At 42.6% G+C, this 13,832-nt stretch overlaps 1 protein-coding gene across 9 annotated transcripts in view; it reads left to right on the forward strand.

The window, feature by feature from the left end:
* BCAS3 (BCAS3 microtubule associated cell migration factor) overlaps positions 1 to 5,718 on the forward strand; it is a 497,109-nt gene extending 491,391 nt beyond the window's left edge. For 7 of the 9 annotated variants that reach the window (XR_012657329.1, XM_032779316.2, XM_032779319.2 and 4 more), the window contains one exon: positions 4,786 to 5,718. Coding sequence is in view for 8 of the 9 variants with exons in the window: in XM_032779316.2 (XP_032635207.1) it covers positions 4,786 to 4,934 (149 nt within the window). In the remaining variant the exon portion in view is untranslated. The remainder of the gene's footprint in view (positions 1 to 4,785) is intronic. The other 2 variants (XM_032779321.2, XM_032779324.2) reach the window with 1 other exon arrangement.
* Positions 5,719 to 13,832: the final 8,114 nt, after the last annotated feature.

Below are 13,832 nucleotides of genomic sequence, written 5' to 3' on the forward strand. Positions count from 1 at the left end.
AATTAAGTCCCATGCTAATGCCTTATTTCAAGAATTTCGATTGGCAGAGATTTTTTTTCCCCTCTGAACTGTACATACACGAAAGAAAGACGTGGTTTAAAATGGAAATGCTGAAATGTATTTAAATAGGCACCTCCTAAGGATTGTTTGACAATCATTCGAAGGAGGATTTTTGTGTGCTCATGATGGTTCATAGTATTCTCCTTGGAAGCGTAGGTGGTTGTCTTACCAAATTTTGATTTTGTCTCTAGCACACATGCACGTTGCTTTGTTACTTTGGGGTTCTTAATAACTGCTGCTGGAATTGATTTGCCTTTAGGAAAACAATATTGAAGAAACTGCTATGAGGAAGATAGACATATTGAAAGGCTTTTGCACAGACTGCAATGAGATATGAGAGAAAGATGGCCAGAGGTTGGGTGAAAGCTTGCTCCCATTCAAATCAATGGCAAAACTCCCGTTGACTTCAGTGTTACCAGGATTTCACCCTCAGACATTTTCCTTTTAACCATCAAGGGTACTGCTACTGTAAAAGGTAGACAGTACAAGACAAATACAATGATTTGTCTATTAACTAGAACGCAGCCTTTCTGTGAGCCTGCATCTCTTGACGTACGCGAGCCCCAGAAGACCATGGAAGCTGGTTCTGTCAAGTCTTTTCAGAAGATAGACTGGCCCTTTGGCCCTTCCCCTCCCTACAGCTGGATGGTGTGAAACAGCGTAGTTACGGAATATTAGCACTTCTTACTCCACTATTCCCTATCCTGAGCCTGTCCTCTGTTTTCTACCCCAAAAGCTGGAGGACAATCTTCAAGACAGTGGGCCATTCTGTTGTCCCTGGCAGAACTTCAAAATGGAGCTTATGTTGACTTTGAACCACACATCCTTTTGCCTAGGGAGGTTCTGGTATCTCCATTGTTGGAGGTTCTTAAGAATACGTTAGACCAACACCTGTCAGGAATGGTCTAGTTATTACATAGTCCTGCCTTGAGTGCAGGGGACTGAACTAGATGATCTCCCGAGGTCCCTTCCCATCCTACCCGTCTATGATTCTACCTGCCTTTAAAATGCTTCCTTATCTGATTGACATTCAGGGATGTAATGGCCACACTGACTTTGTCCATTGATGTAATGGTCGTGAGCCTGATGGCCATATTTACAATGAGGTTGGTCTCTGGTGACCAGGAAATGCCTACGCCCACATTGTATAGCTGCTCTGAGGGGTGGAATAGGGAGCAGCCTCGCCAGGTGCATGCAGGGGTAGAGCGCCTGGGTTCCTCTTAGTGGTGCTTTATTATGTAGCACTTGGGATTTGAGCAATGGTACCTTACATACCAAAGTATGTTGCACCTCCACCTGGCTGTGTAACTGGCTCCAGACAGAGCAGAATGTCCGTAGGCTCTAGGCCTCGTTGGTTCCTGTGTTTTGGATGGATCCCCAAAGGGAATCCATCTATGAAACTAAAAAGACCTCCCCCTCTGCAGAGGAAAAGGGCCAGAAGCAAGCAAGGGGATCAGCTAAATCTAGGAGACGACAAATGAAAATACAGGAAGGTAACATAGGTCATAGGTTTAAAATCAGGGCTTCCAAGGGGGACACAGAGCAAAGAACCCCAGACAGTGCCCACTGCTCCTCAGAGGAGTCCAGGGAGCTACTCAGAGGAACTCTGCCAGGAGACACACACACACTTTAGGATGAGAACTTCCGCCCAAGGCCTGTTGGTTTTCTGATGTGTTCCTTCATGCAGCCAGAACTTGGGCCTTTGTTTCTAATTTAACCTTTAACCTAGTCATACTTTGTTCATTCTCATTTTTAACCTGATTTGTGCATTGTTGCATTACAGTAGCATGTAGGGCCTGAACTGAGAGTGAGGCCCCACTGTGATGGACATTGTACAAACACTTAGCAAGCCTGGCCCTGCCCCAAAGAGGTTACATCTAAATAGACAAGACAAAGGGTGGGATGGGGAACGGAGGCAGAGAGAGGTGAAGCAGCTTGCCCAAGGATCACACATGGAGCTCGGTGTCGCCTGACTCCCAGTCCAGTACCCCATCCACTAAACCTCAACTCCTCTCCAATTTTCTTATGCTTTTCTCAGTGCTGTTTTACTCTCCTTGGCACTAGCCCCCATGGCGCCCCTAGCGGTGATGAGAAGTATTGCAAGCAGCCTCCCACAAAGAGCGCTCTTCTTCAATGACTGTATATTGAAGTAATATATACTTCATATATATTTGTATATACTTCATATATATTTGTAATGGAAAGGTTTTTTCCATTTCGTAGCAGCAGTAAAATACGTACAGATGAGTGGCCTAATTTGCAGAAGTGCTGAGCACTGGGAAGAACAGGAGCTACCATTGCTTAGCACCCCTGAAAAGCCTTAAGACTTTGATTCTCAGGAAAGAAATCTCACTTTAAGATACTAAGTAAATCTCTGAGGAATGGCAAATATAAAGGCACTGTTACTAAAAGAGGCTGGAGTTCTGTAACACCTCTGCCAGAATCGCATGCACTCTTCCCCCTACCTATAAGCTGGCATTTTGCTGTTCAGCATTTGGGCTTTGGGAATCTACAGTACTGAGGAAAAATAAATGCTGCTGCTTCCTCCTTTTTTTTAATGGTCCTGAAAATGCAGCACTTGCCTGAAAATCAATTATGGTTTTTAAAAAAACAAGAGAGCAAGAGAGAGAGAGAGGAAAGTAACCTCATTAGGAGTTCAACAGCCCTAATGATGTTTGATTGGAGCCTACCCGGGTTCTGTCTTCTTGGTGATGGCTGCACAGTGAGCGAAAGCTCTGACCTGGGACATTTAACCAAAGCCAGCTGTGTGCAAGGGGAGATAAAAGCACAAAATTAACCAGAATCAGCGCAGTATTCGTGTGGGACACACCACTCATTTCGGATTTAAATGACTGTTTTTACTTCCTGAACTCCTGGGACAGTTAGGATGGGACAGAATATGAAGACATTTATACATTGTACATTTCTTAACAAAAAGCTGGCAAGAAAACCATGATTAGGGCATTGTCACTGCTTCTTACAGGTTGACAGGCTTCCTACAGATCTGTTTCTTCGTGTAACCTATGCCAGTTATCTCCCTTGCAAACTACTTCCACGATCAGGTACTAACTTTGCCACATCTTACTAGATGAGGTGTGAATTCAAATGGATCTATGATCCCATCTATGCACGTGTACCTCGTATTAATGCTGAGAGGAACTGCTAGAAAGGTACTTGGGTGGGGTGGTTTTTGTCTTAGTGATGAAGCTTATCACTGGGGCAGTGCATTTTACTTATATGCTTGTCCTTATCTCTGAGTCTCAGCGCAGTAGAGGGACTGTCATAGTGTTTATAATTGAGGTAGAATCCCATTGTGAGACTGAACTCCGTGAATGCAGCGATACAGTAAAATTTGGCAGTGAACAACATTTAGAATCATTCACCCAAATCCTGCAGTCCTTGACTCACTTCCTAGCCAGTCCTTGTTCACGAAAAACTTCCATTGAAGTAAATAGGAAAAACTCTGTCTGTCTGTCTATCTGTGTGCTCCAAGTGTTTATCCTGTACCCATCACCATAGTACCACAAGTGCCTTTCAACATTATACCAATCCGGTCAACGGCCTACAGATAGACTGAGGGGTTTTTCCCTCTCCCTCCTTTCCCATAGCAGAATTATTAGGGGCTTCACATCATAGGTCTTACCCCTTTTTATCCCTCCAGCTTGAGTAGAAACAGAGTGCAGAGCGTGGGCGTTGGCCCTCACTTTGCAACTCACCAGAATATTTGTTGTAATCTGTCACTGAGTGGCTGGGAGAGGATGCTTGTGCTGTCCGTGGGGTCCTGCCTAATATCACCGCTGCATGCTGTCGCTGAGTGCTGCAGAGTGTGAGACTGCCCAGGCAGCGTTTGGATTCAAGTGGCTCACGAAGAGTCAGAGTTAGAAATGATGTTCTGCCCACACAAAAATTTGAGTGTTTCAAGAGTTAAGACCAGCCCGGGAAGGAATGATACCTGTGTGATTGCAAGAGTAGTAACCTTAGATCCCTGGGCCTGTTTACAGGCTCCTCCAGCCCTCTGCAATCAGTACCGTTTCATCACCTTTTAGTGATGTAAATGGATGCTAACCATGATCATTTCTGCTTTCTTCTTTTGCTTTGAGATAGTAGTCCTAGCAGACAATCACCCAGAGAAGTTTGTACGTTCTGTTTGCCTCAGAAACCACAAAGATGCTTTCCACTGTATGTACAGCACAAAGAAGTTGTGGAAAATCCTTTTTTAAATAGGCTGTTGAACTGCATTGGTTGCGTGCAGTTGTTGCAGGTCACAGTTAGCGAGTATCACAATTGAACTCCTTTTCTAGTCCAGTCATATCACCAGTTCTGCCTGTTAAGTGAAGTTATGCCATTGTTTGTCAATAGGACTTCTATAATTCTGCTTAGTTCAATCTTGCAAATCTCCGATTTGGGATCTTAATATATTGCAAATCAATGTACTCGTCCCAAAGGAAGTGATTACACACCACATCTGAAATTGAAATACAAGGTTTAGATGTCTTATTCAAACTCCATTTTTGTTCAGACTGAAATATAAGCCTAGGAGAGAAGTAGATGTGATGCCTTGGGAGTGTTTCATCAAATCACCCAGTAAAAGGTGGATGACGAGTGAATGCAATGTTAGAACAGCGATACAATAAACAGATTTGTCAGTAAATTGGCCTTCTAATGGCAAACGTCCTTCTTTTATCTGAAACATTAACCAGGGCCTGTTTTCTCGTTCCATTTCAGAGCTTCAGCGAGAAGGAAGCATAGAGACTCTCAGTAACAGTTCTGGTTCCACCAGCGGAAGCATTCCACGCAATTTTGATGGTTACAGATCACCTCTCCCGACAAACGAAAACCAGCCTCTAAGTCTTTTCCCTACAGGATTCCCTTAAATTAGCCAAACATACGAGGAGAGATTCAGCCTGGCTAACCAAATGTCGCTCCATCTAAACAGTTTTGATGTGTATTTCACCCACCCATTAGCTGCACTGCTGGATGGTTCTCGTTACACTAATAAATATTGACGATTCTTCTGCTTAAAGTCTTCTTAAAATATATTGACAATTTATTGAGTTTGTTTTCCTGTGCAATATTGATAAGAAGAGACTCTTTCTTCAATCCTTACAGCTTGGTGGCTTCTTTTTGGTGTGTTCAGGAAGAGACTGTTTAGAGGAGAAATACTTCTAAAACCATTTTTTGGTTGAGCCCATGATATTACAACCATTACCTGCTTTTTTGTGTTTAAAAAAAGGGCATCTGCATAACTTGAGTGGTGAATTAGCCATCCAGCCAGGGAATTCTAGCTGTTTGCAAAATTGAGGAGCATTGAAGAACGAACTGATGGGAGTGAAAACTTGAGGACTGTCTACGAGACAGATGGCGAATAGGACTGATACGTTATTACTTCGTTTATGCATCTCTTTGCTGTCCTCCTTTGGTTCCCTGCTGATATTAATTGATGCCAGGAGTATTACAAATGAAGAAGTTTCTTTTTTGTTCTTGAGAAGAATTATCTTTATTGCTCCAGTTTTATTCTAGTCATGTATTTTAGAAATGTTCTTAATTGACTAACAGAAGTCATAAATATCTCCTATTCAGTTATAAAAATTGTTCACTGGAACGCTACTAGCTGTCCAAATGTGCATGTGTCATTGAATAAATCTAAGTTTAACCAAATCTGCTTTTAGTGTCAGTGTTCCTGTCGTGTCAGTACAGGGGTTCTCAGACTGGGGGTCATGGCCCCTTGGGTCACGAGGTTATTACGTAGGGGGTCGCGAGCTGCCATCCTCCACCCCAAACCCAGCTTCACCTCCAGCATTTATAATAGTGTTAAATATAAAAAAAAAGTGTTTTTAATTTAAAAGGGGGGTCGCATTCAGAGGCTTCTTGTGTGAAAGGAGTCACCAGTACAAAAGTTTGAGCACCACTGTGTTAGTAGAATGTGTGTGTATGCTCCATATATATTCCTGTATCAAATAGTATGTGCTTATTTCCCAACATTAAGACCTTCCAGGCCTTGATTAAACCCACCCAAGAGCACCAAACTAGGTCTGTTGTATCCTTAACTGTCAGCCACTTATGCCAGACCAAACTTTCAGCTTAAATTAGGCACCTTGGATCAGCAGAAATGAATGTCAGCACTTCAGAAAATCAGGCCAACTATTTAAATGCCTAAATATGAGTTTAGGCGCCTAACTTTAGAGTCCCAAGAAAGAACATTTTGGCCACAGTTCTTTGCAAGTTCATTTTTCTGTTCTTTTTTGTTATAAAGTAGTTATAACGAAAACAATCGCAGTGAACACATGTTATAACCTGATAATCTGTTACTCATGGAGATAACATCCAATGCTGGCTACTTGTACCTCTTTTACACTTCAGTAAAATCCGAGAGACGGAGCCCAGGAAATTCCATGATGAGACCTTTGTGGAGTCTCCATTGAATCTGAAGGGGTTGCGGGATGAATGATCCTGCCAGTCTTCATGGACTGTAGTGACAAGAAGCTTCCACAAGAGACAAGAGATAGTTGCAAGGAGCCTCTGTTCTCTCCTCTGCTGACTTCTGCTGTCTTCAATGTGGGAGCTATGACTTTTATACCAGTTGAGGATCCGGCCCATTGACTTCAATGGAGCTAAGCTGATTTACATTAGCTGTAAGGGCCTGAGCCTCTAGTTTTGGACTGTCGACTGCACGGCCATCCATTAACATCTGTTGCATTAGATGAAGTGTTAAGTATAAAATGAAAGAAGCTGCAAACCCATATAATATACAGATATTAGTAGGAAACAATTCTAGTGACTACTCATGTCCAGTAGCCACATAAACCTCAGTATTTCAGCTCATTTTATTTTTTTTAAAGAAGGAGAAACCCAGAAGGGACTAACAGCTTATGAAATTTCCTTCTGACTTCTTCTTTTTAATATAATCCATTTTGAGTCATGGAAATGAAAGGAAACTATCTAAACCCACAAAGCTTTTTGCACTCTTATGGCTTAGAAAGAACCACATTGACTGATCAAAATTGACCGTCTTCTTCCTTCGCCCCAGTCCCCAAATGCCAAAAATCAAATTCACGCTCAGGCTCAATTTTTTTTTTCCCTGACTGCCAAACCTCTGATTCTCAGAAGATTTTTCTTCTGTCTGTCTTAAAATCCACTAAACAATGGGAGTTTGCAGGAAAATTTCAGGTGTTGATCCAGTTTTTAATCAGTCCTTTTTCAGGCAAAATCTTGCTTTTGAAATCAATAGGCATTTGCCTGCATTTTTAGGGAGGACGTCCTTGCAGATCTGGCTAGAGCTGTGCTAACAAGGCTCTGCTGTAATGCTGCATTTCATTTATGGCTGTAAAATAATGGATTGAACTAAGCAAAGTAGGCTAGGCCTGGCATTGTGAACAAATGGAACCACAAAGTCAAGTCAGTCCACACCAGTTAGGATTTTTAACATAGTTCAAGCCAAGGTCAGTTCCAGCCGTTCAGTCAAAATCTAGATTAACACATACAGAAGGGATTGTGTTGTCACCGTAATTCTTGTTAACTTTCAGTCTTTCCAATGAATGGCCATAAGGGACAAGGTTCTTTTAAGGAAGGCAACTGCTATGCTTTGTATTCGCAGAGCCTCACAGAGCTTGGTTGCTAGCTCTGTCTGAACATGCAAAGTAGATGAGTGCATAGTGCAGCCCGGTGTCACTGGAGATGTGTTTGTTGTTGGCAGGCATTAAATCCCTTTTTATAAGTGCTGCAATACAGCCCTGTGGAAATCCCCAGGCTGTAAGAAGCGCCGTTGAATCAGGATGTTTTGTTTAAAGGGCAGGGGGTATTACAGATTGGTGCAGTGTCTGTTTCGTTTATTGAAAATATTGCAGTGACTGTCCCATGGGCGCTAGCCTCTTCCCTGGTCTGGGAAGAAGGGCTAGATCTCGAAAATTACCAGCATGCATCGCAGCTGAGGTGGGTGTTTCCTCTAGTAATTTAGGATTAAATTGATACATTCATAGATGACCTAACAGAGTAGCCGCCAAGATCAGCTCTCCGGGTATGTTCCATAGAAAGCTGAGTACTTTGTAAGGGGAACTCCTTAGGCCCTGACTCAACCAGGTACTTCAGCATATGCCTAATTTTAAGCACATGAGTAGTTCCCATTGAGGTCACGGGCTTAAGTACCTTGCTTAATGAGGGTTATAAAGAATATCCGCTTTGAACAAGGGGCCAAGTGTTTTGCTGGAACAACACCTTCCCTCCCCTCTCCTCCCTCATTTACCCTTGGAGGGGTATTCAGGTTCTAGCCAAGAAGAAAGCATGTTGCTAGAATTCCACATTGCATCCTATCTACCTGGCTCTTCCATTCTCATTTGCACTGGTGTAACCACATTGAATTTGAGCATGAGCCATTGTAAATGAGAACAGAATTCAGCCCTTAGGGCCGTCCTTTCTGTGAAGAGGCTACTAACAATCCTATATGGCTGTGTCTACACTACCATGGCCCAGGGCTGCAGCTATACCGCAGTAGTGTAGAAGTTTCCTACATGGATGGAAGGGTGTGTTTTTTCCCATCAATCTAGTTCATCCACCTCTCTGAGAGGCAGTAGCTAAGTGGATGGAAGAATTCTCACATCGACCTAGCTGCAACTATACGAGGGGTTAGGTCAACCTCAGTGTGAAATTGCTCACAGTCCTTTATGAGCCCTTAGCTAGGTCCATCTCATCTTTAAATGTAGATCAGGCCCAAGAGTTTTCTGGATTGGGCTCTTAGACTGTAAGCGCTTAAGGATGGGGACTCTTACTGGCTGGCACATTTGATCCATTGGACAACTGAGCCCATAAGTTAAAATCCTGGCCCCATCAATGTCAATGGGACCTTTGCCATTAACTTCAGTGGAGTCAAAATTTCACTTTTAGGGCCTGATCAGGAAAGTGAAACGACTCCCGTCAACTTCAATGGGTTTTGGATCAGAGCCTTACAGCGCAAATATAACTTATCTAAGGCATGTTTCAGAAGGGCTGTATTGTCAGACAATGCAGCTTGTAACATGCAGAAATGCCGTGCCACGATATAAAATGCTGTCTCAAAGACCTGCTGGACTTGCAGGTTTTTTAAACTGCTTCCAGTAGTAGTAACTAGTGGCCCTCCTGCTGAGTTCAAAAGGCAAAATGTCTCATTTAAAGCAGGACTGACTGTATATCATCCTTAGTATAAAGTGAAGCCCTTCTATTAAAGTTGGGGTTGGATTTCATGAATTAACATGAAATATTGCTTTCTTATTCTGCCCTGGTTTCTGTAATAAACACGATCATGTATTGCACATAAATCATATCGGGGGATCATTTCACTGCAGACATAGTGAAAAGAAAAAGATCTTCCAAATGTGGCAGTTTGAAGTTCATATTCACATTGTTTTAGAGTTAATGAGAGACTGAGGCCTGGGCATAGCCAGCAGAGCGAGGGCTGCAAACTGTAGGATTTCAAAACGCAGCCAATAGTCACAGCAAATGGTTTCTTAGAATAGACAATAGTTTGGGCTACATTTGCCGGTTTGCTTTGGCTGTTTTACACTGCTCTGGCACAGCAATGCAGGGGTAAACCCAGCTTAACTGGGTGGTTAAACCATGTTTACGGCTGCTTGCGTTGCTGGAATGGCACAATGCTGCCCAAGCGAACCAGGAACTCTGGCCCTTAATATTCAACTCTGAGAACTGGTGATCTCCAAATACATTGCTCCCAGCACAATTAATGAAGCTGAGCTAAACACAAAGATCTCTGGTATTGAAGCCTCAGGTAGCTCAGACAACAAAATGAACTGACCACGTACCAAAGATCTCAAAAATGCGCACACCACAAGTTGTGACTAGCCCATGAAAAGTCATCCTGAAGATGGATCTTTGCTTTTAGGAGGAAAAAAGCTGTGAAAAAAATGAATACACATCCCACGCCCATAAGCATCCTGATAAATGTGTGTCTTGATAACCATTTCATTAGGTTGTGATTTGTGTTTTGAGGAGTATCAAAACTATGTGTGACTATTTCACTGGATTTCTTATATCCCTGCTTTGGAAAGTGGAGAGTCTGTGGCTTATCATCATGCAGGGTTTGCAGCATTTCCTGTTGTCTTTCCCTTATTCTCCTGAGCTATTGTAAAAATGTTCGGTATCTTCCTCTAGGTTGTAATCACGTCACCTTAATATTTCACAGCTGCTAAGGGTAACTTTAAACTGAACCATTCGAACACTTACGATTAGCAAGCAAAATGGGGTTTTGAGATCACAGCTGGTTTGGAGTGTTAAATGAACAACAAAAACAACAAAAGTTGCTTCTAACTTTGTCCAAAACTGGAATAAAGTTCTAGGGCTGAAATTGCGTTTATTTTGTTAGTCCACTACAATGATTCAAATTGTATGTCATAGGAAACAGAACAAAAAACCCAACAAAAATACCCAAACAAAATTCACAGTTTGTTTATTTATGCCAAAGAGACTTTTGGTTAAGTCTATGTGTATCTAGCTACAGATTCTCACCTTCATTAACCATGCACTAAAATTATGCTTTCCAACCATGGTTGCTTTTAATCTACATCACTATCAACAAGTGTAATTAAAAGCCGAGGAGACGATTTAGTCCCTGTTTTCAGTTGTACTTGTCATCTGCCCCTTCCTCGGCGTGTTTTTGATCCCATGACTGATAATACCGAGGGGCAGAGACTGTTGGACTGCATTTTTCATGCCACTGTTACACCAGTTCCAGGCTAGTACAGCGTTAGGCTGGTTTTTCTCTTGCTGCAGTACCAGACTATAGAAGTGTTGTTAAATCCTGGCCATAATGCATAAGCATAAGGAATTAGGAACTCAAGGTGCTACATTCCAATGGCACTGCCAGTTCTTTGGAGAAAGAGGGTACAAGAAATGCATGCATCACATTGCCAGAAAAAAGCTCTTCACCAAGCAAAGTGGCACATGTCTAATCAAGCTGATTGCTGGGGCAAATGAGACAGACAGGGGATCAAGTTTGATTTGACACCTCCCAAGGCTGAGGGCTGGTTTAGTGTGTGTACGTTAGCACCCTCTGAATAATCTATACAGTGTGCAAGCTAAGCCTGAACCTTGCAGATTAACTTGTCAATCAGATCATTGATCTGGAAAGTCTCCAAGCTGCTCCACAGTTAAAATGAAGTAAAAAATGTACTGTCTATCTGTCTGACCTGTATTTGGGGCACAGATTTTATGCAAAGCTGTTTGTAAATTCATCCTAACCCTTTTAGAAAACTCCACGTGGTCAGTACCTTCACTGTTACTCCTTAAACGTTAATTGACGAAAAGGTGAAAGCTGTGGCCGGACCTCCATCGAGATGATTCATCACTTCTCTAAACTAAGTAGCCCAGCCTGTACTTTTCCAAACCTGAGGCTAAGAGATAAACATATGCATTTAACTGATACTAATTCTGTCTCTTCCTGCCCAACAGGTTGGTCTTGTAGATGTTCAAGGCGAGCAGGTTACAATAATATCAGAAAATAACATTACCCCAACAAACACTAAGTGTACATGTTAAAAATGGGGCCAAACTGCAAACCTCTGAGCTGGATTGTGACCCTGTCGGAGTGTGGGAGTGTTTGGGTTGGAGCATTCTACAAATATATGGATCAGCCTCCGAATTCTGCTAGAGATGGGGGTTCGTCTTGGGGAAATTCAGATCTGGATATTGATTTGTGTCCATCTCTCATTGAAAGTGATGGTTCTATTAACTTTACACATTTACAGCACCTGTCATCCTAAGATCTCCTGTTATTTTACAACGATCAATTAATAAAGCTTGAGCCATACCCTGATGAGGGAAATAAGTATTATTCCCATTTTACAGATGAGTAAACTGAGGCATAGTAATGTTGTGACTTGCCCAAAGTCACACTGGAAGTCAGTAGCAGAATCAGGGTTAGAACCCAGGAGCCTTCACTCCCAAGCCTATTATGTAAGGCCTAGACCATTCGATCACTAATTATTGAGAGTGGTACATGCACTGGAGGATTGTTTTGTTTTATTGTCTGTCTTGATAGCTTTTGGTAAGACAATGTAGTGTGTTGCCATTGCAATTTCGGACCTGAGCTTACGTATCAGTCTCTGTCCATCATTGATCAGTTACTTTCACTGAACTTTAATGCATCATTAAAAATCCCAGGTTATTTTTCTGCTGAGAGTGTTAGAGGCATCAAACTGCATAAATCACAATGACTGTGTTTGTGACAAAACCAACTAACCAAAAATCCCCTGGATTTAATGTTATGTTAATTCCTGGGTGCGCCTCTCTGTAGGTTCCTTGGCAAATAATTTTCACTTTGATGATGTTCCCTGTAGAAAAAGTAGGGCCAGTCAATAACCCTGATAAATTGAAATTTGTGGTTTGTTCTGGTATCTGTGTGAGAAACAGGGAGAGATTTAAACATGGACCAGCAGAAAGTAGAAATGAATTGTTTTCTTTTCTTTTTATGTTATAAAACATATTGTCAGACATGGCAGAGTTCCTACACAGCAGATTATTATTGTTTCTTATTTAGTTAATATTTATCTTGCTGGATCCAAAGCTCATTGAAATCAATGGGAGTCCTTCTATTGACTTCAATGGGCTTTGGATCAAGGCTTAGGGGTGGCGGATCTATCTGGATTCAGTCATACACTCCACAGCTCAAGAGACTCAAGTCCTCTGGCCACAGAACAAGTGCAACACAGCAAGAACTGATGCAAGTTTCCTGATCCCTGGTTCCTTAACAATGTATCTCAGCCCTGTCCTGGAGAGACCACCTTTAGGGAGTTTAGTCTGGAAGGCACATTTAATCCCTAGCGCCTCTGCTGAGAAAGCGAACACAGGTGCCAGCTAAAACCATTTGTAATAGTTGATTTTGTGATGTGAGCACATGGCCATCAAGAAATACACTGAAGCCCCATACCAAGGTTGGGCTGGGGTTAAGTTTTCCAGGGTATTTGCTAATTAATAATCATATAACATATGAGGATAACAGTCCAGCCTAAGCAAAGTCAAATCCATATTGCACCAAGACACTAAAAGCTCTCTGCAGATTGGAGGGAGAGAGAGAGAGGAGGGATGCGGACAGCACAGGGAGAACTTCTGATCTAATCAGCTAAGAGCTAAGGCAAGCAAGTGTAGGACCAGCTCCTCCAAGTCAATGAAGCATGTTCCACCAGCTGAGGATCTGGCTCAATGTATTTAATCACCAGTGGACCTTCCAGCACAAGCAATGCAGATGACTGCCTAGGTGCTCATGCAGACTTGTAACTCATTGGTCAGACCAGTCTTGTCCTCCTCCTGGAAGAGACGGTGAAGTTATTGCACTGGGATGAAAGGTGGTAACTCTCCTGGCAATGGGGCTGGATGCAAAGGGAATTCATGACCTGAATTCTTCTCTTCCATCCCACTTCTGGCAGCTGAAGACCTCACTTTTGCTGGAAGCCGTGCTCAGTATAAGGCCTGCCCTGCAATGTGACATGGCAAACCTTGGGCCCAGGGTGCAGAGCGTCTCCGAAGTCACTGGAAGCTGTGAATGCTCAGCACTGCATAGGAGGCACTCGGCACCTTGCAGAATCCAGGTTTTTATGTGAAAAAAAGGTTTCCATAGTCAGACAATATAGCAGATACAAGTCCTAAGGCCATCTCTAATCTTGAGCTAGAGCTACATGTCATCAGGGTATGGCAAAGCACCGGGGAATAAATCTAATCTCGGCCTAAGCGGCTAAAACACCCATTGAAGTTAATGGGAATTGTGCCCCTTTGACCAGGACCGTATTTGGCCC

The sequence above is a fragment of the Chelonoidis abingdonii genome, chromosome 20 (assembly GCF_003597395.2).
Source record: "Chelonoidis abingdonii isolate Lonesome George chromosome 20, CheloAbing_2.0, whole genome shotgun sequence".
Classification (NCBI taxonomy): Eukaryota; Metazoa; Chordata; order Testudines; family Testudinidae; genus Chelonoidis; species Chelonoidis abingdonii.